At 37.4% G+C, this 25,406-nt stretch overlaps 1 protein-coding gene across 2 annotated transcripts in view; it reads left to right on the top strand.

Annotated features, from left to right (window-relative positions):
* THAP5 (THAP domain containing 5) overlaps positions 1–25,406 on the top strand; it is a 144,805-nt gene that overhangs the window by 81,659 nt on the left and 37,740 nt on the right. The window contains exon 4 of one of the 2 annotated variants that reach the window (XM_035698406.2): positions 4,077–4,269. The exons of the other annotated variant lie outside the window; for it this stretch is intronic. Coding sequence (XP_035554299.1) covers positions 4,077–4,143 — 67 coding nt within the window. The 3' untranslated portion in view covers positions 4,144–4,269. Of the gene's footprint in view, positions 1–4,076; positions 4,270–25,406 lie in introns of those variants that run through there. 2 annotated transcript variants of the gene reach the window in all.

Below are 25,406 nucleotides of genomic sequence, written 5' to 3'. Positions count from 1 at the left end.
GATGGCTAAACTGTCATCACTAAATTAATCTGACTTTATCTCCCACTATTGATAGGGATTAGGATAGGACTGCAAGGTTTTGACATACTGTGATAATATTAAATGTACGTATTTGTTTTCTTTTACGTATCATCTCAGGCAATTAAATAGCTTGCTAAATGACGTGCTTTTCTAAGAGAACTCAACTATGAATTGGATTAATCTAATATCATCATTCCTGATTTTATTTTTTATTGAAATGTAATTGACATGTAGCATTCTATTAGTTTCCGGTACACAAAATAATGATTTGATTCTTGTGAGGAGGACTTTAAAGATTCACTTTTAGTGACTTTCAAACGTGCAATACGGTATTGTTAACTATAGTCACCTTTGATTCTTAGATTGCCTCTCTTACTAGAGTCTGAGACCCTCATAGGGTTTCTTCACTTTTTAAAAATCTTATTTCTCTCTCCTTTTCCACCTGAAGAAATCTAAATTCCTATCTTCCAGGTTTATTCTTTTTTTGTCATCTGATCTGCCCTATTACCAAAACTTTCTAATGCATTCTTCATCTTATTTATTGACTTCTTCAGTTCCAGAATTAAGATTTCTTTTTTAAAAGTAATTTCAATCTCTTTGGTACAGTAGTCCTTCTGTTCATTAATTTTATTCTTGGGTTTATTGAATTAATTGCCTTTCTGCATTTTCTGTAGTTCATTGAATTTCTTCATAACAGCCATTTGGGGATTTGTGTTTTTGTTTTAAAAATTTTTATTTGAGGGTAGCTGATACACAATGTTACATTAGCATCAAATGTACAACATAGTGATTCAGCATCTCTCTAAGTCATGCTATGTTCACAAGTGTAGTCAGCATCATTACCCTACAACGCTATTACAAAATCATTGACTATATTCTCTATGCTGTGCCTTTTATCCCCAATCTATTCATTCCATAACTGGAAGCACTCCCTTTCACCTATTTTGCCCATCCTCACTTCCCTTTCCTCTGGCAGCCGTGAGCTTGTTTTCCATAACAGCTATTTTGAATTATCAGTTAGATTGCAGTATGCCTTGTCCTAGAGTTCAGTGGCTGAATTGTCATCTTCTTTTTGTGACCCCATATTACTATGACTTTTCATAGTGTTTCATGAAATGCGCCTCTGCCGTCACATTTAAGGTAGCAAACTCCTTTCTTATTTATGGAAGGCTTCGTTTACCTTGATGGTAACAGTTCAACAATAGGCAATTAGAAGCCTTTCTCTTTATTTCCAGGAGGTGGTGCTATAGCACAAGTTTTTTTGGTTTCCCTTATTGAGCCAAATATGCTACACACTTCATTTGCCACCTCCTCTGCCAGAGAGGTAACTGCTGCCAGCTGCTACGCTGCCACCAGCACAATCCCAGCATGTTGCAGCATTAGCTCTTGGGAATGGGGCTGCCTCACCTTCTCCTTCCCTTTCCTCTGATTCCAGAATTGTCTGTGTCTCCAAAGCCTCACCAAGTTCTCGCATCAGTTGGGCTAGTCCTCCACAAATTCTCTATTTCCCATTCGTGTACTCTCCAAATTACCTTTTTCCTGATAGCAGCAAGTGGGGACCATCCTCAGACTCCCTTGGGCGCATAGCCTCCTCTGAGGTCCTCTTGACCCACTTTTGGATGCACATGTGGGTGGATCTCGCAGGTGTTTTGGTGTACTACGCAGAGGCACTTTTGCTCAGTTCTGGATGCCCTGTTGGTTGTAAATCAAAGGGGAGGGGGATAAAGGAACAACCCACACTGTTCTGATGGTAATCTCACTCTCCTCCAAAACTTTACTTTGACGAGTGACGGCCCTAGGGTAACTAATTTTTCTTGGTTTGCCCAGAACTTGCATAGTTTTAGCATGGAAATCCCACATTCCAGAAAACCCCTCAATACTCAGCAAGCAGGGAACTTGAGCATACTCACCCTGCATGTCCCTTCAAATCAAGCCTCTAAAATCTGATACCAACGCCATACAAAACTGGAGTTCCATGAAAACCTATCAACCCACAACTCTATTCTTTTTTTTTTTTCAGATGTCTTATTTATTTATTTATTATTTTTTTAAATAATAAATTTATTTTTTATTGGTGTTCAATTTGCCCACATACAGAATAACACCCAGTGCTCATCCCGTCAAGTGCCACCCTAAGTGCCCGCCACCCAGTCACCCCCACCCCCTGCCCTCAGATGTCTTATCAATGGGAAAATATGAGTGATATGTGTAACTAGTATATTGGGAAAATTTTCACAGGGAGTATTATTGATAATGTGTTGAAAAGCTTGTCCTTTGTCTCATTTATTTTTTTTAATTTATTTTTTATTGGTGTTCAATTTACTAACATACAGAATAACCCCCAGTGCCCGTCACCCATTCACTCCCACCCCCCGCCCTCCTCCCCTTCCACCACCCCTAGTTCGTTTCCCAGAGTTAGCAGTCTTTACGTTCTGTCTCCCTTTCTGATATTTCCCACACATTTCTTCCCCCTTCCCTTATATTCCCTTTCACTATTATTTATATTCCCCAAATGAATGAGAACATATAATGTTTGTCCTTCTCCGACTGGCTTACTTCACTCAGCATAATACCCTCCAGTTCCATCCACGATGAAGCAAATGGTGGGTATTTGTCATTTCTAATAGCTGAGTAATATTCCATTGTATACATAAACCACATCTTCTTTATCCATTCATCTTTCGTTGGACACCGAGGCTCCTTCCACAGCTTGGCTATCGTGGCCATTGCTGTTCTTAGATAAATCACTTTTCTTTTCTATTTACTAAATATGGCACCTTCTTTGAAAATAAAAATCTAAATGATATCTCTCAGGCCTGATGGTGATGATGCTGGAAGGACAGTGGCTCACCAGATTGGGTGAGACTTGTGAAAAACGATGGCCATTATGTCAGGGTTCCTGCCATATCTCCTCCATGGCACAAACTGGGCTCCAAACAGCCGACCATGTAGATGTACAGAGGATTAAACCTCCTGTAGCTGTGGTGCCAATGGACGGGGATATCTGTGGGCACACACCATAATGTGGCCAGTGTCTCTAGTGGTTGCACAGTAGTGACCCCAGCAGACTTCAGGATCTTTCCTGAATGGGCTCACAACACAGTTTATTTTTTTTAAGATTTTATTTATTAATTTGACAGAGAGAGAGTGTGTGCACAGCAGAGGCAGGGGGAGAGAGAGAGAGAAGCAGACTCTCCACTGAGCAGAGAGCCCGACTCAGGGCTCAATCCCAGGGCCCTGGAATCATGACCTGATCCAAAGGCAGATTCTTGGCCAACTTTGCCACCCGGGCACCCCTGGAGTTTACTTTAAGTTTGAGTTTTGTCCACACTGATGCTCTCATTCATATTTCGTAGCACTTTATTATTCAGTACTTGTCTGCCCTCATTTGAATGAGCATCTTCAGGAAACTTGTGTCATATTATGGGATGCTCTAGGTAGAGGTCAGAAAACTTTTTCCATAAATGGCCACATAGTACGTATTTTAGGCTTTGAGTACCCTATGAGCCCTGCCACAACTACTCAAATCAGCCGTTATAAGTCAAAAGCAGTCATAGACAATATATACAAACGGCTGCGTCCCAATGATATTTTACTTATAAAAGCAGGCAGCAGGCCACATTTGGCCTGTGGATTGTACTTTGTGAACTTCTACTATTAACAGAAACAAGTGTAGTTAGCCACAGAGTTCTAGAGCAAACAAATGTTGAAGCAGTTCTGGAGAGTGTTACATAAGCTCCAGTTTTGTCCATCTTTAGATTGCTAAAGATTTGAAACCATTGGCATCTTGATCCAGTTGTTAAACTCTTTGAGCCACCTCAGACATTTCAGGAAAGCACTGCCATTCTTAACCTCTTATCCCAGAATATCGTGGGAGAGTAGGTAGAGATATTCTAAATATACCTGATTGGAAAAAAAGAGGGGGGGTGGTTTCTCTGGGCTATCTTTGAGTATATAAAGTGAACGGAATCTCTGATTTACAATTTTTTTCCAGAATGAACATCTCATCTAAATTCTGGTCCTAATATTTTTCAAATTTCTCTTTTCACTTACAGACTGCCGTATGTTCAACTGGCACATAGTGGGCTTCATAACTGTTCTCTTGCCAGCCACAGTGCATAAAATTTCCCAGGCTCCTCAGGAATTTGCCTGAGTGACTACAGATTGCCTGGAAGTGTGAGTGCCTATAGCCGGTTATAATCTTGAAGGACACATTGTTCTGAAATGAATTTTAAGCTTGTATGCTCACTCATTTTAAGTTTTGGAGTCTTGTTAATCCAGTCAACAATTCCTACCTTAACGGAATCATTACAAACAAAATGATCTCATTAAATATAGGCTTTTAAAAACTTACACTTTTAGAGAGTTTTGAAACCTATCCCCTAATCAATTTCCTATCCCTTTCCCGAAGATGTCCCCCACCCACCCAAAATGATCCCTATTTTGGTTACCCACAGCTCCTCGGGAGATTGAATCTATTTTAAAACTGTCTGTGCCATAGTCATTTTAGAGAACTTTGCCGTAAGAAAAAAAATCACCTTTGTTCACATAAGCAAAGGCTAGGGAGGAAGCACATATTTATCATATCAGAGAAAGTTCTTTCACATAAGACCTATCTCGGGGACATAGGTTCAGACAAGTCTCTAACTTGGCTGCTTGTGGCAGGTAGCTCACTGGGGACATACTCCAACCAGCTCTGCTCTAATGATCTTACATAACACTCCCATAAAGTCTGTGGAGGCATCGCTAGGGTATGAAATTGTGGCAAACTTCTCTACGAGTTTTTCATGGTATAAACGGCCCAGAGTTGCTATCATAAAATTAAGTTTCTCTAATAAAATACAGCATCTGTATTTTATATCCACCATTAGTTATCAGCCCCAACGGAGATTTTGAGTTTGCCTTCCCCTTCTCCGTAAGGACCAGGTATAGGAAAGCGATTCTTAGTTCGACTATATAGATTATACATCCAGCCATCCACCAGAAGATATTTAGAAATAGCCCAAATTAGGAGGCCTTTCACATCCATCTCAAATATTGCTTCGATGATCTTAAAAAAGAATTTTGAACAGTGGATGGTGGCGGCTGATGGTCCCTTCACAATGGCAAAAAGATTCATACTCTTACTCTCTTAGACATAAAGCATTAATGTAGAGAAGGAAATAACATGAAATAAAATGAATTCCTATAAAATACAAAGCCAACCCTAATAATAATAAAACCCACCCACCTGGGATCTCAAACCCATCCCTGGTCCAGCTTCCCAAATACAAAGCAAACACTAGCTTTGCTGTGGTAGCGATGACCCAGATAATTTTTTTTTTTTTTTTGCATAAGGTCAGAGCCAACCTCTGAAACCATGTCAACCTACTCTTTTCTCTGCAGTGAATTCTGGGAGACTCTCCTCTTTCAGTCTCTTAGACCACCAATTTGTGTTTCACTCATATCTACTTTGCAATCTCCTGTTTCCTTTTCTATTTCCAAGAATTCTGTCTTGATTTATAACAGCTACAGTTCCAATTTTGTTAATGTTTTCTGTTGTCCTCACCCCCAGCTGATTAACTCTGCTTCCTTGTGTATTTCTTGTGTTTTCATGATACCAGTGCCTCTGTTTCATATTATTAGTTTTCCTGAAATATTTGAAGATTTAAAACTCTATGTTCCTATTTTGAGTTGATAGTTTAGACTTAAAGTTCTATTGGTTAGGGGTCTATTTTCATTCACAAAGGAGAATTCCTATCTCCCTGCTGTGACTAGAAGTCCTGGCCATGGACAAGTGGTGTTTATTGAGAAAGGGGGTCTGTGGATGAGGCTGGGCAGAGTGTGCAGAAGCCTAAGGGAATAGGGTAGGGTTCCCCATTTTTCCTATTACCCAAATGCTTCTCTGAGAGTCTCTATATCAGAACTGTCTCTGTAGAAACTCATGCCTTGGTTTTAGTCTAGGGGTAAATCCTGGTGTCTACTTTGCCGTTTCCATTTTTAATTCCTGGCTGTCCCCAAAAGTACAGCTTTATCTCTACCTTTGCTCTGCCTTTTTGGCTACCCCACAGTATCCCCAGGGCTCCTCCTGGTGGGCAGTGTGAGCAGAGAAGCAGTGGGCCACCAACTAGCCTAGCTATTTTGAAGGAAGACCTTTAATGAACTACCCTGATGGTTGTCTTGTTTCCATTTGTTGACTCTGTTTCTATTTGTTGACTCTGACTCTAAAATTTCTGTCTGGGGAGAGACGGATCCCATCTGAGATACTTGTCTCCAACTTGTATTTTGGGTTGTATTCTTTTAGCTCTGATTCCTTCATAATTACAACGCCTTTCGACTTTTCCTTCCTGATAGCAGACTTCCATTTTTTTCCCATCACTGTTAGGAATTATTTCTTTTAAACTACATTTTTCAGATATGTCAATGAAACTTGGAACAGAAGAGAATAGAAGCAAATGTTTCATCCTTCAACTTAAGGCAGAAGTTCCAAGAGGTTATTTAACCTTATTACCAAAAGGCAAATCTTGGTAAAAAATGTACGGGTTTGCGCATTATTTTTTCTCTCTCTCCCTCTTTCTCTCTTTCTCTGTCTCTGTGAGTATATGCATGCATTTGTATACACACATATATATGCACAATTTTCCAAGCCTTAAAATAATGTTTTAAAGTATTAGGGTCATCAATTTGATGGATGAAGAAATTCAATTAAGGCTTAAGAACTTTCAATTAATGCGATCTAATTTCAAATAAATAGGAAATTTTGTACTATACTTGACCTAGTACATCTTTTTGTCTATTTTTATCTAAAGTGATTTGCCCAACTAGACTTTGAATTCTATCATTTTGGGATAATGGTTTATTCATCTCTGTCACTGGTGCCTAGCAGTGGCTGACATATACAGTAGGTACTCAATGTGTGTTTGTTGAATTCAGTTGAAATGAAAAAACCAGGATTCTAAACACAGAGTGTCTGATTTCAGAGTTTACATTGTTTTTGCCACTCTCTGTCACCAGGGCTAACAATTGCTTTAATTCTTCCAAGTAAGACACCACTGTCTCGCATTGCAAATGAAAGAAAACTGCATTCTCATGCAATCCCTTTCTCAAGCCTGAGGCGTTTTCCCAAGTGATCATCCTCATAGTCAGGAACTATTCTGGATAGGTGACTCCAACAGTGCATTTTAGAGACTGGAACCCTAGAGAGGACAAGCAGCATGTGTCGTGTTTGCTTTTCTAGTTGGTTTCCTCATGCCACAAAATTAAGATCATATACAAGTTGGAAATACTAATGAGATGTGAAAATATAATGTAATATCGGGGCAACAGCTTTGGAGACAATGGGGGCAACCAGTTTAAGCTGAGGTTGTGTCAGGGCTGAAATTCAACAGTGATCATGATTAGCAAACAGCACTTAAAGAACATCTGTTCTCACAGAACCATCTATGCTACTGCTTTTGCTTTGATTTAAGAGGAAAAAGGAGACCATGCATGCAGGCTTATATGGATACATAAAGGCTGAAAGGGGTGCAACTTCAAGTATCTTCCCAAGATGGAATCCATGGGCCTAGTACTAAATCATATGGGGGGATCTCTTTACAAGGAACACTCACAGAATTGGGCACAAGCAGCATTGCTTGGCTCCCCAGACTATAGATAAAATGCACCACAGAGTGAGTGCCATAAGCATGGTCTTCAATTCTGCTCCAGACTCATTAATCATTGTGATTCTAGTCTTGTGAATTAGTACGTTGATGATGAAGGCCATAGAGTAGCCACAGGACACCCACGAAGACCAGGATGTTCAGCAGGAGGTCATGCAAGCCCAGTGGATACCTGTGCAGAAAAATAGTAATGCCTAGACCACACTTGGAATTATTGTGAGACAAATGACATGTCTTGAGAGGGATCCCTCAGAACCTATGTGGGGAGGTGTAGAAAGCAGACTTCACAGAAGACTGAGATCACAAAAGATAATGTTGTGGGCCAAACTAATTTGAGAATTAATATTAACATGACCTCACCTTTCGCTCAGCTCTTAAGGTCTGTGAAGATTCTGACTTTATTTCCTTTACTTTTAACCATCTTCTCCATCCCTAATACCATGTATGTTTAGGCATAGTAGTATAGCTTACTTAATAAAACAGGTCCTGAAGTCTCTAATTGCCCAGTCTGGACACAGAATGTTGCCATTTGCCAGTTGTGCCCTGCATTTACTCCTTAACCTTTCTGTGTTCACGATACATATCTGTAAAACAGTACTTCCCTCAACGCATTATTGTGAATATTTAATAAAATAAAGGACCCAAACGCAGCATGGGGCTTGGTCCACTTTAAGCATCACTTTGTGTGAGTTGTGTTGTTACTATAATTAGTGCTATCATCGTTATTATTTTTGAGTTTATTTTCTTTTAGAGCATTAGGCCTGCTCATCCCACTCTACCTGTCATTTTCTCAACACTGTTGTGTTATTGTAAACTTCAAAGGTTCTCTGAATAGTCATCTCTATGCAAATGCTAGACTCTTGCTATAAATTTTCCCTCATCCTTTTTTGATAGTGGTATTTGTTGACATTTATTCCCTCACTATTCACTGCATCACTTATTTACCCATTATTTATTATGTCTACTATATGCTAAGGATTCTTCTAAGAACTAGGTATACAGCATTACGCTACCCTCAAGGAGCTTCTGTTCTAATGGTGGAGATAGATAAAATAAACACATATGTAATAGAATATTGGGTCAATGTAAGGGCTATGAAAAAAAATAAAGCAAGGCAAATGAAGAGAGAGAGTGATATCAACTTAAATAAAGAAATCGGGGGGATGCCTGAGTGGCTAAGTAGTTGAGCATCTGCTTTCAGCTCAGGGATTGATACTGGGTTCCTGGGATTGAGTCCCACATCAGGCTCCCCCTAGGAAGCCTGCTTCTCCCCCTGCCTGTGTTTCTGCCTCTTTCTGTGTGTCTCTCATGAATAAATAAATAGAATCTTAAAAAAAAAAAAAAGAAATCAGGAAAAGCATCCCTTTATTTGTAACAGCATGAGGAAGTTCAAGTCCAAGAGCATTAATGAAAGCAGTAAAGTTCTCAGAGGTGAACAATTAGGGAGAGTCTCCTTAATAACAACAGGACAAATTGTTGAGCAGCTAGAACTATGACAGGAAAACAAAGAGCAAGATAGCTAAAAAGAGCCCTGATGAAGTAAATCAAACCTCAAAGACTATTCCTGCAGAGGAGGCTAGCTTTATCTAGATCAGACTATGGGGCAATTTATGACCCAGGGTATTGTCAAAAGCAATAGAGGAATCAGCTATCAATCAGTGGAAACTAACTGGTAGATGTGATAACCAGACTGAAGCTTAGAGGGTTCAGTCAAAGAGAACTGGCTAAAACTGTACTGTCCCTGGGGAAGGAGGCCAGAGAAACTGTGCATATACCTGAGATAGAGCAATAGAGATTATATAATCTGAAGAATGGTGAGGGAAAAGGACAAGAACCACATGACAATCTTAACAGACACAGAAAAAGCATTTGATAATATTCAACACCCTTTCATGAAAAAAAAATTCAATAAACTAGAAATAAAAGGGAATCTTTTCCCTTTTAAAGGGAAACTAGATTCAAGGGAATCTACTTGATCAAAGGCATCTATAGTCTCACAGTGAATATCATAACTTTACCCTTTAAGAAAAAGAACAAGAACAAGGATGACTACTCTCACCATCTCTATTCAGCATTGCACTGGTAGTTCTAGACAGAGTAATTAGATAAGAAAAAGAAATGAAAGACACCCAGATTACAAAGAGAGAAGTAAAACTATCTCTAGTTTCAAATGACATTATCTTTTATATAGAAAACCCTAAGGAATAGCTTTTCTATGGACAATCCTAAGGAATCCACTATTAAATGTGTTAAGCAAAGTTTCAGGATGATCAAACTACAGAAATTGATTATTTTTCTTTTCACTTTTTTTTAAAGATTTTATTTATTTATTCACGAGAGACACACACACACACAGAGGCAGAGACACAGGCAGAGGGAGAAACAGGCTCCATGCAGGGAGCCCGATGTGGGACTCAATCCCGGGACTCTAGGATCACGACCTGGGCTGAAGGCAGGCACTAAACCGCTGAGCCACCCAGGGATTCTCGACTATTTTTCTACGTAGCAATAATGAACAATCTGAGAATGAGATTAAGAAAACAATTTCCACTTGCAATAGCATCTAAAAGAATAAAATACGTAGGAGTAAAATTAATAAATGAACTACAACGCGTGTAGTGTTAAAACTATAAGATACTGTTGAAAGAAATTAGAAAAGACCTAAATAAGTGGAAAGACATTCACATTCATGGATCAGAGACTTCATATTTTTTAAGATAAGCATACTCCCCAAATTGATCTACCAATTCAATGTAATCCTTATTAAAATCCCAGCTGGCTTCTTTGCAGAAAAGACATCATGGGGACTGTGGAGTAGAGAACAGATGGAGGAGGCAAAAGTGGAGGTGGAACCCACTTTACAGGAAATTGTATTCATCTAAGTGAAAAGTAATAGGCTGGGGTAGGCTTGAGGTGGTGGGGATAGAGAAATGTGACTAAAATTAAGACATATTTAGTGGAGAAAATCTGCAAAAATATGAAAATAAACCTAGGGATAAATAACATGAGTCTGTAAGTGAATATGATATTGGAATAATTTACTCTAATGAGCTCTTCAGAGAATAACTGCTAGATGAATCTAAATAAATAATGAGAATCTGCTCATTGACTAAGATGCAAAGCTATTCTTCAGTGAGTGTTCTGCATAAAAAGCAACATCTTTCTTGATTGTTCTTGGCAACTTCTCAGAAGTTCTCATATAATTGTTTTATTGTAGAGCAGCAAGTCTTGCTGTATCTTCCAAACACTTCTTCCCAAAGTAAAGTCTTTAGCGGAGAATAGGGAGGTAAAACAGTACAGGTGCTCAGGATTCCCAATAAAAAAAAAAAATAAAACGTTATTTATTTAGAATGAATGTTCAAAGCTATTACATTATCGACTTAAAGGATTCAATAAATGGGGGCCTGAACTTTGTTTCTGACTTCAGTTTTATTGAGTTACAAGTGACATATATACAATTGTAAGTTTTTTTTTTTAAAATAGATCCATGTCCAGCATGGAGCCCAATGGGTGGCTTGAACTCATGACCATGAGAACAAGACCTGAGCTAAGATCAAGAGTTGATACTCAGCTGACTGACCCACCCAGGTACCCCACATTATAAGCAATTTAAAGTGTGCATCATGGTGATTTGATATATGTTTGCATTGTGAAAGGATTCTCTCCCATCTAGTTAACTAGCACATCTATCACTTCACATATTTGTCTTATTGGGGTGGGGGTAAGAACAATTTAACTTCTACTCCCTTAGCGAATTTCAATTACACAATACAGTGTTATCAACTATCATCTGAACTTCTAAGCAATTTTTTCTCTCCTTTGGCTTTAAGATACCATCACAGATAGCAAGAAAGACAAATAGGTTAAGTAGTGGTTTTCTTGTAAATATGAGTTCATTCTCAGGTTGCAAAATCAAACGGATTAAACCTACGGCTGTCGATTTAATCATTTAACTGAATAATGATATATTTTAGCCTCATATTCTATACTTCAAGTTTGAGGGTTTTTTTCCATCAGCAAAATTCATCCTTTTAATTTGTGACTTTCAATCTAACTATTGACTTTTTATACAATTTATTTAGCCCCATTTCTGTATTTATGGTGATCTCATTTGAAGCTCATTTTATCAAATATTTTTTAACACCTGATTTTGTATGTGCTTTCAGAATTAGATAGCCTGGAGGGGAAATGCTTTGTTGGGCCAAAAATAAAAATACCATTTAAAAAATTCTATATCACCAGGTATGGTTGACATGGATTATTAGAACTTTTAGTTGACTATGGTTATTCTAGGGTTTTATATTAACTGAAATCAAAGCTCACATTTTTATGTTGTTAGCAGAAGGAACTGTATTATTTTGTATAAATAGTTCTGCCAAATAGGTGCTGAATTCAATACTCATATCAAAGCTAATGTATTTTTATATTTAACCTTTATGCTGTAGCAGTATTAAAATGTTAAAGTTTTTAATGTGACACAGTTATAGAAATTCCGGGATCTGAAAATTAGATATCTTTTATGACAAAAACATTTTTGTTCTAAGAGTTAATTTAATTTAATTCTGGGTAAGTAAAAAATCAAGAAAAGCTTTGATAAAGTTAAGGAAAGAGTAGGACCTTAGAGGAAATCCTCTGTGGAAATATTTTTAAATCAAGTACATTATATATATATATATATCCATTTATGCAGGCTTCATATATAACCAAGCAAGTGTGACAGACCGTTATAGTGGCTACGATGAGACTCCACCTATTGGGATAATCATCCTTTGGCTTAAATCACACTACATCTTTCCTTGACAACCAAATTAAGTTAGAGGGGAAAGAGAACATTACCAGTTACTATGTGCTGATCATGAGGCTTAGTCCTAGCTTCATAAATTGATTTCAGACATTTAGGACACCAAAAGCTCCAACATGCTTTTTTCTCAGTGATACTATCTATAATTAGTAATAGCACAGTTAACTCCAAAGATACCAGTCCAAATTATTATCACAAATAAAAACACATCTGGTGTTATAGCAAAAAAAAAAACAAACCCTGAGTACTATCAAGAAGCAGTTATGAGGGATCCCTGGGTGGCGCAGCGGTTTGGTGCCTGCCTTTGGCCCAGGGCGCGATCCTGGAGACCCAGGATCGAATCCCACATCGGGCTCCCGGTGCATGGAGCCTGCTTCTCCCTCTGCCTGTGTCTCTGCCTCTCTCTCTCTCTCTGTGACTATCATAAATAAATAAAAAAAATTAAAAAAAAAAAGAAGCAGTTATGATAATTACCCTCTTTGGAAAAGGGTTAAACTTTGGATGCAGCTGTATGAATTCGGTGGGTTAATATTTCTAACGTGATTTGGTCTCAGAGAAGCAGATGTTTCAGAGCATGATAAGCTACGCTGTAAGATATAGACACATGATGGATGAGTGCATGGATATGTAGACAGATAGATACTGAATACTTCCTATGCATCAGAGATGGTACCAAATGGTTTACATAATTACTCCTCACAACAGAACTATTCTCCCCATGTAAAAACAGCAAGTTATAATATTGTACCAATGTCACATGGGGGCAGACTAGGAATCCAACCCAGGCTTGTCTGTTTCCAAATCATGTGCTTTTAAAAAATCATTACATTGTGCTCTGTCTTATTATATTAACAATTATATAGGAGATGTTTACTGGGTGCCAGTGTGTTTACCCTTTGATTATATGTTTTGTGTTTCAAATACATGATCTCATCTGAGCTAGGTATTATTTTACATATGAGGCTCAGAAGGGCCAAATATTAAATAGTTTTATGACTACCAAATCCTTGGGCTTCGTTGACCTTCCAAATTCGATCACTTGGAAAATATGATATTTTTATTCTTAAGAATTTGAATAATCAATGCATAGGAAGAAAGGGTCAGTATATACTCCCCTGCCCCCACCCTGCCGCCCCCATGCCCTTTTAGATGAGGTAACTGAACCACAAAGAATTCAGTGACTTGCAAATTCTCCTTAACTGGTCAGTGGTAAAGTCAAAATTATAGCTCCTGGATCTGAATCATGATGTTTCTCTGGAATGCTCCTCACCTGAAGGGACTATAGTCAGCCTTGGTTATTCCACTGCCCATCAAGATTCCTGACTTCACATTGCTTGTCTCCTCTGGGTGGTCTCCAAGGAGACCAGGAGGCTACTGCCTGGTAGAAATAGTGCCTGTCTTCTAATACACAGCAAGACCATAATGGGTCTCTCAGCAGTGCAGGGTTTTTTTTTCCTCTATGTATAGCGTGTGTTTGTGTGTGCGTGTATGTGTGTGTGTGTGTGTGTGAGAGAGAGAGAGAGAGAGAGAGAGAGAGAGAGATGTATGTGTCTGTCGTTTTTTCTTTTTTTTTTTTTTTCCTTTTTTTTGGTGTCTGTTGTTTTTAATAGAAGACACTTTTGAGGGGATGATGTACTGGCTTAACTTCAGCTTTAAAAAATCAGTTTTTCCGCCTATAATCTAAACACTCTCCAAAGATGTGGAAACCTGATAACAATCCACAATAAAGGACTCATAAGCAGAGCCTTTCCTGCACATACATTTCCCAAGGGTAGAACCAAAATGCTTTGCAAAGCAGGATCTACAGAGAATGCAGTCTCTTCCACACACAGGAGAAGTGTGTATACTGTGAGAATGCAAAGACCTGCTTCCCCAGTGGCCTTGGCAGAGGAGAACACTCCTTCTTATTACCATGACACTGGGTAACATAGACTGTTGGCTGTGACAGGGGCAAAGAGGGGCCAGCCCCTTTTACTGAGCCAAATGGCCAGTATTGGCAAGAAGGACAAAACAGCTGAGGAAGCTCACACCACCCTTGTTCCTATGAGGCTTAGTGAAAATAACACACACTTAATCAGGTAATTTGAACTAGTTACCATTCCTGGTCAGTAAAATGATGATAAAAGTAACAACAACTACAGTGATGACCTTTCAGGGAAGGTTGTAGGGAAATTTTAAAGAAACTAGGGTTGTGGGCAGCCCGGGTGGCTCAGCGGTTTAGCACTGCCTTCAGCCCAGGGCGTGACCCTGGAGACCAGGGATCTAGTCCCACATCGGGCTCCCTGCATGGAACCTGCTTCTCCCTCTCCTTCTGCCTGTGTCTCTGCCTCTCTTTCTGTGTCTCTCATGAATAAATAAATAAAATCTTAAAAAAAAAAAAGAAAGAAAAGAAACTGGGGTTTCAAACGCACAGTAAACGCTGGCTTCCTAGGTTCTTTTGGTTCCGTCCTCTTTCCCTACCTCAACCTGATTTTTGTCCAAATGCTTGGGATGGCTCTGAAATCCCCTTTTCTGTTTTGATTTGAATTTAAAATTCATTTTGGTGGTTTAAAGAAAACATCATCTCCTGTCCTCTACTATAAGAATTATGACTTAGACGTTTCTGTCGGCTCTAAGCTACTGGCTTCTCCTCAAGAGAGTAAACAACTGAAATTGGAGGGTTTCAGAGGTTAGTTATCTTGCCTTTTGAGTCACAGACACAAAAGGCAAAAAAAAAGATAAGAGAAAAGCATTCCCTTGAATGTGTACTATTCTCTTAAAACCCATTCTTTTTCTCTTTTTCTCCTGCAACCTCATCTGCTCATCAGCCCACAGCATTCCCTCATCCCTGTGGATATTCAATAGCTGAACTGAGTTGGTTTTCCTTTATGTTAGGGTCAGAGTATGTTTCCTGGTTAGAATGCTTGAAATAGCATCTCTAGGCAATCTCCTACTTGTTCTCTGCCTCAGTGTCTTTATACAAACTGTCCTTTCTGTCTCAGGCTCTTCAATATCAGCTCTGTAACCCGCTAGCAACCCCCAGGGACCCCTCAGCCCCTGTTCAATCACACCTCTTTGTTAGGTTCCTGTGAAGCCTTCGGATCCTAGCCAGCTGCTTAGGTAAATTGGATCCTCTTATTACACATCCTAAAAACAAAGAATAAAACAAAAACCACATTTTTTTTTCAAAGCAGTTGTCACAGGTTGCAATTATACGCATATGTTTATGTGGTTATTTGGCAAACATCTGTCTTCTGCACAGCACCATAAGCTACAGAACAGTGAAGTTTATGTCTGTTTTCTTCTCTATCACTGTACTGAGTCCAGTGCCAGGCACATGGTAGGCAGATGTGCATTTATTGAATGAATATAGTATTGGTAATGACCCAATAGAGACTCATCCTCATTAATATTCCAATGCCTCAACTCCACCTAGGATGATGCTAAAATGTCCCCTTAGAAGGGGTATTCACTAGAACAAAAATCAAGGATGCTTTTCAGGTACATCATGGTCAATACTTTGGTTTAAAACCTATTTCAGCTGACACGTTGTGTTTCGGCGACAGGCAGACAGACGACAGGCAGACGTAAAACCTATTTCATATACATATACATATATATGTGTATATATATATATACATATATATGCATGGTGGCAGCATGTATACAACACCCAAGAAGTATGAGCTGGTCTCTCTGTTCCACAACTGTGTCACCTGCCCTTCTGAGCAATAGCAAGCACATAGAGGAGGGCATCAACCTCTGTCGCTCTCCTATGATGTGCCCAGTACTTTGCCTACACAATTTCCTTGAAGGGAAGGACTGTAATTCTGCTATTCCACATTCCCTAAGGCACTTCTGTGAGCCTTGGAGACATAGCAAGGATTGTTGTTAACCACGCGTTAATGCTTGTCAGAAATGTCATTTATGAAAAGAGGGACCCAATGACATGTGGGCAACCTCAGACAAACAAAAACCATGGTGGCTTATGAGGACATGTTTTACACTTCTGTCACTTAGAAAAGAGAACTGTAGCCGAAATAAATTCTGAAAAAAAAACAAAAACAAAACAAAACAAAAAACGTGTTTGCTTAGTGCAATAGGAGAAAGTGTTGAAGTAAAAGCAATTAAGAATGTGTGTTCATCATGGAGATAAATTTTTAGCTAACTGTGAAAAACTAAGATAGCCAAACTTTAATAGGTGTGGGTAAGGGGTACTGATTATATGGCATCTTGCTCCAAAGACATCTCCTAAGGTGTTTGGCCTCAACATAGGCAAGTCCTCAAGGTTTTTTTTGGCTCAATCTTCAATCATTTTGAACCTGGAAAGTCTTCTTTCATCTACACCTCCACCATTTCTAGATTATGTGTAACAAATTACTGATATTATAACATTTCATCTATGAATGTATCAATCCTAAAAGATAAGGACTCTTCCTTTTAAAATAACCACAATACCATTATTATACCTTAAAAAAAATTCCTTAGTGTCTTATTCAATCAGTGCTCAGATATCCTAGTATGTCATATAAATACTTTTATTGTTGGTTGGTTCATTGGTAGTTGTTTTTTGTTTTATTTATTCTCACAGTTGTCTTGTTGGAATCAAATCCAAACAGGATCTCCATTATGCATTGGTTGATATATCTCCTGTGCCTCTTGTAATCAATAGTTTCCACCTCTTTTGTATTTTTATTTGCAATTTATCTTTTGAAGAAAGTGGGCCATTTGTTCTGTAGTCTTCGACATAGCGCATCTCATTACTACGTCAATGGGATATTGTGTAAATGCTTTTCTGTCCTTTGTGTTTCCTGTACAGTGGTACATATAGGCTTGGTAGGTTCAGGTTCAATGTTTAGCAAGAATATGTCATCTCTGGCATTTGGTACCTCCTTTGCATCACGTCAGGAGGCCCATAGTATCTTATTGTCTCTGTCTTTAGTTATGTTAAAACGGATCAATAGATTCAAGTGTTGTCAACCTGAGCTATTCACTGTAAAGTTTCTTATTAACTTTTCACTAGATGATTTTAATAGTGTTTTATGCCCTTTGCCTAGATCCAGTTTTCATTAGAGGTTCTGAAATGTTGATACTCCTAATTCTATCATTCTTCCTGCAGTTTCCACCTAGAATTATTTTATAAAGAACATTTTCTCATCAATGGAATATGAATATGTGGGCATATGTATATATAGTTTGTACACAAAGTGCAAGATACTTTGTTTACCAGTTTTCAGATTGAATGAGATCAGTTGCAGATCATTTTCTAATGGTGATTACAAATTTGTTTTCTTTTTAGAATATCACTATGAACTCATGGATTTAAGCATGTTTGATATGAGTCACCTCGTTGTAGCTATTATCCTTACTGATGGTTCAATTCTCCTATTTTTGAGACAAGTGGAAGGCAATTAAAGTCAGCTCGAGAGTCCTACTGCTATGACCCCAGTGATTTTCAAATAACTTCCTTACTTTCAAGATAGAGGTGTCAGGGTTTATGTTGTTCATTTGTTGTCACAAATGACCTGGAATCAGCTATTTCTCTGAAATTTTATTGGTAGTTTTCTTCTCTACTTCTAGAATCTCTTTATACATGAAGTGATATAAGCAGCAGTATTTTTTCCTAGTTGGTCTTCTGTCTTTTTACTTTACTTACATGAAAATTGCTTCTGGATTTTGAGTCCTAAGTAGAAAAGTATTCTACACTCTATAGAGGAATTCATCCATGTTTTCTTGTAGAATATATGTAATTTCACTTTTCAAATTTAAATTTCTTTTTTTTTTTTAAATTTTTATTTATTTATGATAGTCACAGAGAGAGAGAGAGAGGCAGAGACACAGGCAGAGGGAGAAGCAGGCTCCATGCACCGGGAGCCCGACGTGGGATTCGATCCCGGGTCTCCAGGATCGCGCCCTGGGCCAAAGGCAGGCGCCAAACCGCTGCGCCACCCAGGGATCCCTCAAATTTAAATTTCTAATTAATTTGGAATCTATGCTAGTACACAGTTGAGGGATAGATCAATGTTGTCCTTTTACAAATGGCTATCTAATTATCCCAATAGATGTATTAAAAAGTCTATCTTGCTCTTCTCTTCTTTTTCCTCCATCTCCAAAACAATTACCCATTTAAGCTACTTGGTTGTATATCCTCATGTAGAACAGAGTGTCAGGGGCTGAGGCTAAGTAGGGTGAAAAAGCTGAAAGGGAAAGGATTTATAGAGGATATCAGAGTCCAGGTAGGTCTGGAAGGTATCCATGTGGGTAATGATTACCCAGTGTTAGGAATCAAACCCAACAATGGGAGGTAGACATTTACATGTGTGGGAATTAAAGTGTGAAATGACAGGTCCCAAGCAGAATGAGGAGGGCATATATACATGAGACTGGCCAGGAATGAGGTGTCGAAGCCCAAGCAGGGAGTAGAGGATGTTTGCACAAGAGAAACCCAGCACAGATTGTCAGCACCCAAGTAGCATGATGAAGTCCTCTCTGCGGGGGAGAAGTGTGGCAGCAGTGATTGGGGATTGATTATAGCCAGAGGAATTGATCAAACAGTAAATATGTAAGGGATTTTGAGAGCTGATTACCTCACTGTTGGAAAAAGGAGTCATTAATATAGAATAAAAGAAAACTAAAATGGACACCCCTCACTGAAAACTATAGAACAATGGGGGGAGAAATTCAAGAATACTTAATTACAAAAAATACACTTTAATATATTGCAAAACTCATTATTTTTTAAATGTGACTCTTTCCCAAAATGACTAATAGATTCAATATCATCTCATTCGCGATTCCAGCATTTTGGTAAAAACTAACAAATCGATTTTAATTTTTTTAAAAGATTGTATTTATTTATTCATGAGAGACACAGAGAGAGAAGCAGAGACACAGGCAGAGAGAGAAGGCTCCCTGCAGGAAGCCTGATGTGGGACTCAATCCCAGGACCCATTGCGACCTGAGCCAAAGGCAGATGCTCAACCACTGAGCCACCCAAGTGCCCCCAATTTTAATATTTATAAGAAACACAAATGGCTTATAATAGCCAAAAAATCTTGAAAAGGAAAACATTAGAAGAAGAAAAAAATTTGAAATCTTTAACTAGAGGCACCTGAGTGGCTCAATTGTTTAGGCATCTGCCTTCAGCTCAGGTCATGATTCCAGGGTCCTGGGATCCAGCCCTGACTTGGTCTCCCTACTCAGTCTGCTTCTCCTTCTCCTTCTGCCTCCTCCCCCTCAAATAAATAAATAAAATCTTAAAGAAAAAAAGAAATCTTTATATGATCTTAAATCTTATTGCAAATTATAATTAATAAAGCATTTTTATTAGGGATAGATATACATCTATGGTACAGGTCATTTTTAATTTCTCTTTGCAACAGCTTGCTGTTTTCAGTATAGAGATCTTACATGTTATTTGTAAGTATATTAGTTTTTTAATTCTATTGCATATGGTATTGGTTTTTAAATTTGATTTTTTTCAATTATTTGTTGCTAATACATAGAAATATCATTAATTTTGGGGTGCCTGGGTGGTACAATTGGCCAAGATTCTGATTCTTGGTTTTGCTTCAGGTCATGGTCTTGAGGTCCTGGTATTGAGCCCCATAACTGGCTCTGCATTCAGCACAGAGATGGCTTGAGACTCTCTCTCCCACCCTCCCCCCTCTGCCCCAACCCCCACCTCTCTCTTGCTCTCTCTTAAATAAATCTTTAAAAGAATAAGAAATACAATTAATTTTGTATTTGACTTGTATCCTGTATGCTTGCTCTATTTGTTAGTTCCAGTAGTTCTTACAGATTCATTTAGAATTTCCTACATATATAATCATATCATCTATGAATAAAAATCATTTTAATTATTCCTTTCCTTTGCATACCTTTTGTATACCTTTGTATACCTTTTGTTTCATCTTCATGCCTTATTGCACTAGCTTTGATTCCCTATACAATATAAAATAGAAATGGTGAGAGTGGGCAATTTGCCTTATTTCTGGACTTGGGGAAAAAAGCATTAATTCTCTCACTACTAAGTATGTTAGGTGTAGATTTTTTTTGTGAATACTTTTGATCAGTTTGAAAAGCTTCCTTCTATTTCTAATTTGCTGAGAGGTATTGTCATAAAAGGATGTTTAATGTTTGTATGAATCAGGATGATCATATGGTTTTTCTTCATTCTGTTAGGATGATGAATTATTTTGATTGATTTTCAAATGTTAAACTCTGCATTCTTGAGATAGTTTACTTGGTCATAATGTGTTATTCTTTTTGTATATTTCTTGATTTGATTTCCTAATATCTTGTTAAGAATTTTTCCATCTATGTACATGATAGATATTGGTCTATAACTTTTCTTTCTTTTAATGCCTGCCATTTTATTTTCAGGGTTATGTTACCCTCATAAAGTAGGTTTTGATATGTTCCCTCATCCTATGTTTCCCAAAAGCACTTGGGTAATATTAGCTTTATTTCTTTTTAAAATGTTTATCATTGAAGCCATTAGGGCCTGGAGATTTCTCTGAGAAAAGCTTTTAATTATAGATTCAATTTCTCTAAAAGAGATGGAACTATTCACATTTTCTATTTAATTTTATGTTATTTTAGAAAAATATGTTAGGTTTTTTCCCAAGGAATTTTTCATTTCATCTAAGTGGTCAAATTTATTAGCATAAAGTTGTTCATTATTTTGTATAATCACCTTATTAGTATCTTAAACCTTGTATTAATATTCTTTTGTCCTGCTCAATGTTAGGAATGTGTGCCTTCTCTCTTTTTTGTATTTATCAGTCTTTTTTTTTTTTTTAGGTTTTATTTATTTATTTGAGAGAGTGAGAGAGAGCACACATGGGAGAGAGAGGGAAGGGTAGAGGGGAAGGAAGCAGCAGACTGAGCAAAGAGCCCTCCATGGAGCTCAATCTCAGGACTCTGGGATCATGACCTGAGCAGACGTTCAACCAGCTAAGATTGTCTTTGTCAGTCTTGACAAAGGTTTGTCAATATTGGTATTCTTTCAAAAACTAAGTTTTGGGTTTATAATATTATTTATTAATTAATTTGTGCTTTTATTTTTGTTTTTTGGCCATTGTGTATCTCCAAATATATCAGACACATTTCAATACTCAAACGTGTTAGAGTGACCTGTTCATACACAGAGTCTAATCACTTAGGAAATGAACTTCTATTTGTTAAAAGTTACAGGATTGACCTTCAATAGGAGCTGTTTACTGGTAGACATTATCCAATTAAGGAGCAAAAGCAAAACAGACCCCTTAAATAAGCAAGAAATACAGATAGAAACATTAATATTATTTGATATTATTTAAATTTTACTGTTAAATCTAAATGTGATAAATTATTCAAGTTCTAGACTTGGACTATAAAAATCATATTATCTTCATGTTATACTACATAATCATTTCCTCATGGGCACAATTTTTCAGAAACCTTTTGACAGTGAGAAAAAAGAATCACAGATTTAACTTTGAGACACCAAAGAAAGTGGTTCACAATTGTACATTTAAATGTATGCTATCTATCTATCTATCTATCTATCTATCTATCTATCTATCTATCTATCTATCTATCTATGAGACAGCACAAGCTGGGAAGGGAGTGAGGAGGGGCAGAGGGAGAGGGAGAAAACAGACTCCCCACTGAGTAGAGCCATGACCCTGAGATCATGACCTGAACCAAAGGCAGATGCTTAACTGAATGAGCCACCCAGACACCCTGATGTATGCCATTGTTAATTATTAAATTAGTTTTTTAGTTAATTTAATAGGATTTTTCCCCTGAGAGACTGATAATAAAGCTTGTGATGCTTGTAATTGATTATATCTCTGAATTCAAGAACTAAGTATTTTGTGGAGAAATTGAAATTTTCATTAATATTGATGACCTTTTAGGAAAGATAAGAAACCAAATTAAAAGCAAGATGTGGAAAAATTCTGAGCTGAACAATAATCATAGAAGAAAAAGATGAAGTTGTCAAAACATAAAAGCTGCTGGCCCCAAGGGAGCTACTTCTCAGGCATGTTTGTTCAGATCTTAAAGAAAAGATTATTTCTTTGCTATTTAAATTCCTTTTGATCTTATAAACAGACATAAAGCTTCCTTGTTAATATTAGAAAGCTAGTATAATCCTGATACCTAATTCTAATAGAAAGAACACACAGAGGGAAAAAACCCAAAACACATTGTATGTTCATTTGTCAATGCTAACTCAGAAATCCCAATAGAGAATTTAATTTTGAAATATAAATTTCAGAAATTCAATGGTTAATATTAGGATTTCTAGTAATATCGTTTATGAATTGAACATATTTCAAATGTCTGATGGAATAAGAAAAAGGGGGAAGCTGAATTAAACGAAGTCAAAGAAATTTCCTGGCTTCAAGTCTCCTCACAACCTTGATTTGTTCATATACAAGGAGAAGCTGTCTTCACTCCTTCCAAACTTAGTTGATCATAAAACCTTTTTCTTCTTCTTTTTTTTTTTAAGATTTTTTTTAAAGTAGTCTCTACACCCAACGTGGGGCTTGAGCTCAACCCGAAGATCAAGAGTTGCATGCTCTACCGAGTCAGCCAGCCTCCCCCATAAAACCTTTTTTAGTGCTAGAAATAATATGCTTTACAACCCAGTTTGAGAAATGTTGAACAGTGTCAATACATGAGAAGGGGAAAGCGTTGATCAAGTGATCATTTTGATAGATGTTAAAACAGCAAATGACAGAAAAGAAAAAAAGGAATAAACACACTTACATATTTAAGAATGCCTGGAAATTCTAACTGGAGTACTGGTACAAGAAAAGAAATAACAGAAGCAAATACAAAAAGAAAAAGAAGATATAACATCACTTTATAATGCTGTATATAATGACTGGTTATCAGGAAAATAACTCAAAAAAGTCAACCAGTTAATGGTAAATCATAAAAATATTCAATAAGTTAATCAATTAGCAAGGAGAAAATAAAAACTGTATTAACAAAAGATAAACTATTAGGAAATATAAGAAAATATAAGAAAAGCAAGAAGTGTTAAGACATCTGGGAAGTGTTTGGGGGAAAAGAAAGCAATTAGAGCTCTACTTCATATACTACATAAATATAAATACCAGGTGGCTAAAAAAATGTGGTTACTAGGATAAATCATGTAATATTTATGTAATCATACAGTAGGGTATGCTTTTTTAAGCCCAATGCCAGAAGTAAAACCCATAAAAAGATTGATAGATTCAGTTATCAAAATATTGGAAAGCTTTAAAAAAAAAAAGATTTGTTTTAGAGAGAGTGCACATGCACACATGAGCAAGGGGAGGGGCAGAGGGAAAATATCACCAGCAGACTCCCCTCTGAGTGGTAACTCATGGTACCACTTGATCCAACGGAGGGGGTGGGGGTTAGGAGGGTTGATCTCAAGACCCTGAGATTATTACCTAAGCTAAAAGCAAGAGTTGGATGCTCAATCGGTTAGATTGAGCCACCCAGGCACTCCAGAAAACATTTTTTCCAATAGCTTCTATGCAACATAATACCCAGGAACATAATTTACCAATAAACAAAAATATTTTCAGTATATACTATAAAGAGTAAATATCCTTAATATAAGATCTGATAAGAAAAGAATATAATAGGGATGCCTGGGTGCCTCAGCGGTTAAGCGTCTGCCTTCAGCCCCGGGTGTGGTTTCGGAGTCCCTGGATCCAAGTCCCACATTGGGTTCCCCTCGAGGAGCTTGCTTCTCCCTCTGCTTATATCTCTGCCTCTCTCTCTCTGTGTCTCTCATATATGAATAAATAAAATCTTTAAAAAATATACAATAAATTCTAATAAAAGGTTTTTTAACATACAATTTGGAAGAGTAGGGAAACGAACTAGGGGTGGTAGAAGGGGAGGAGGGCGGGGGGTGGGAGTGAATGGGTGACGGGCACTGGGGGTTATTCTGTATGTTAGTAAATTGAACACCAATAAAAAATAAATTTAAAAAAAAGTTCCAGGGGGGGGGAAACAATTTGGAAGAGTAGATAAAATTAACCAATTGGTATGTGAAAATAGGCTTTACTTCATAATTAAGCAGAGGAACACAATTGACAATGAGTTAGTTACCAGGCTTTACCTATGAAACTGTCAATTTTTTAAAAACCTCATATCTACTCAGTGATTGAGGTGACATAGAGCAGAAGAAAGACTGGAACTATTTTTCAGTGGGCAATTTAGCAGCATACATACCAACATCTTTAAATACCTTAAATGCCACTGCAAATGTTTTATTCCATGGGAATTTTTAGAGATCTAAAATCTAAACCTTTTAGTGAAAGGTTTAGCTATGAAAGTTTTGTCATTTGGATGAAAATTTGGGGAAGCATAAATGTTCATGATAGGAAATTGGTTAAATTGTACCAAAATAATTTATTCTATTATTACTAATTATGCTGTACATGAAATTTTGTGGTAAGGAAATACTCTCCTGATATATTAAAAGGAACATATAGATTAGGAAATGTTGAACAGAAATTCACAAACAGAGACTAACAATAGAATCACAGAGAAGAGGACTCAGATGGATATACACTAAGCTGTTAGATGTAGCTGTGTGAAGGGCTTTGCGGTGTGTTTTATGGGTGTTTTTAATTATCTGTAACCTTTTTTTTTTTTTTACAATCAACATGCAATGTTTGTAACAACAAAAATAAATAAAATGTATTATCTCAATTTTAAGTAATATTACACCAAAATATTAACAGCAGTTAGGACAAAAGGATTGTGGGGGGCTTTTCATTTATATTTTTATTTATAAGCCTTTCTGTATTCCCTTTAACAGGCAGGTATAACTTCTGCAATATGAAAAAAGTGCTATTTTTAAAAAAACAACACTGAGATGCCCTCTGTTACCCTCATGATAAGAGTCCAAAGTATATTAGAAGATATATAATACTTGTGACTTTTGCCCTTGCTTTTACCACAAG

Source organism: Canis lupus, chromosome 14 (assembly GCF_003254725.2).
Source record: "Canis lupus dingo isolate Sandy chromosome 14, ASM325472v2, whole genome shotgun sequence".
NCBI lineage: Eukaryota > Metazoa > Chordata > Mammalia > Carnivora > Canidae > Canis > Canis lupus.
This window is presented reverse-complemented; position numbering and strand designations above follow the sequence as displayed.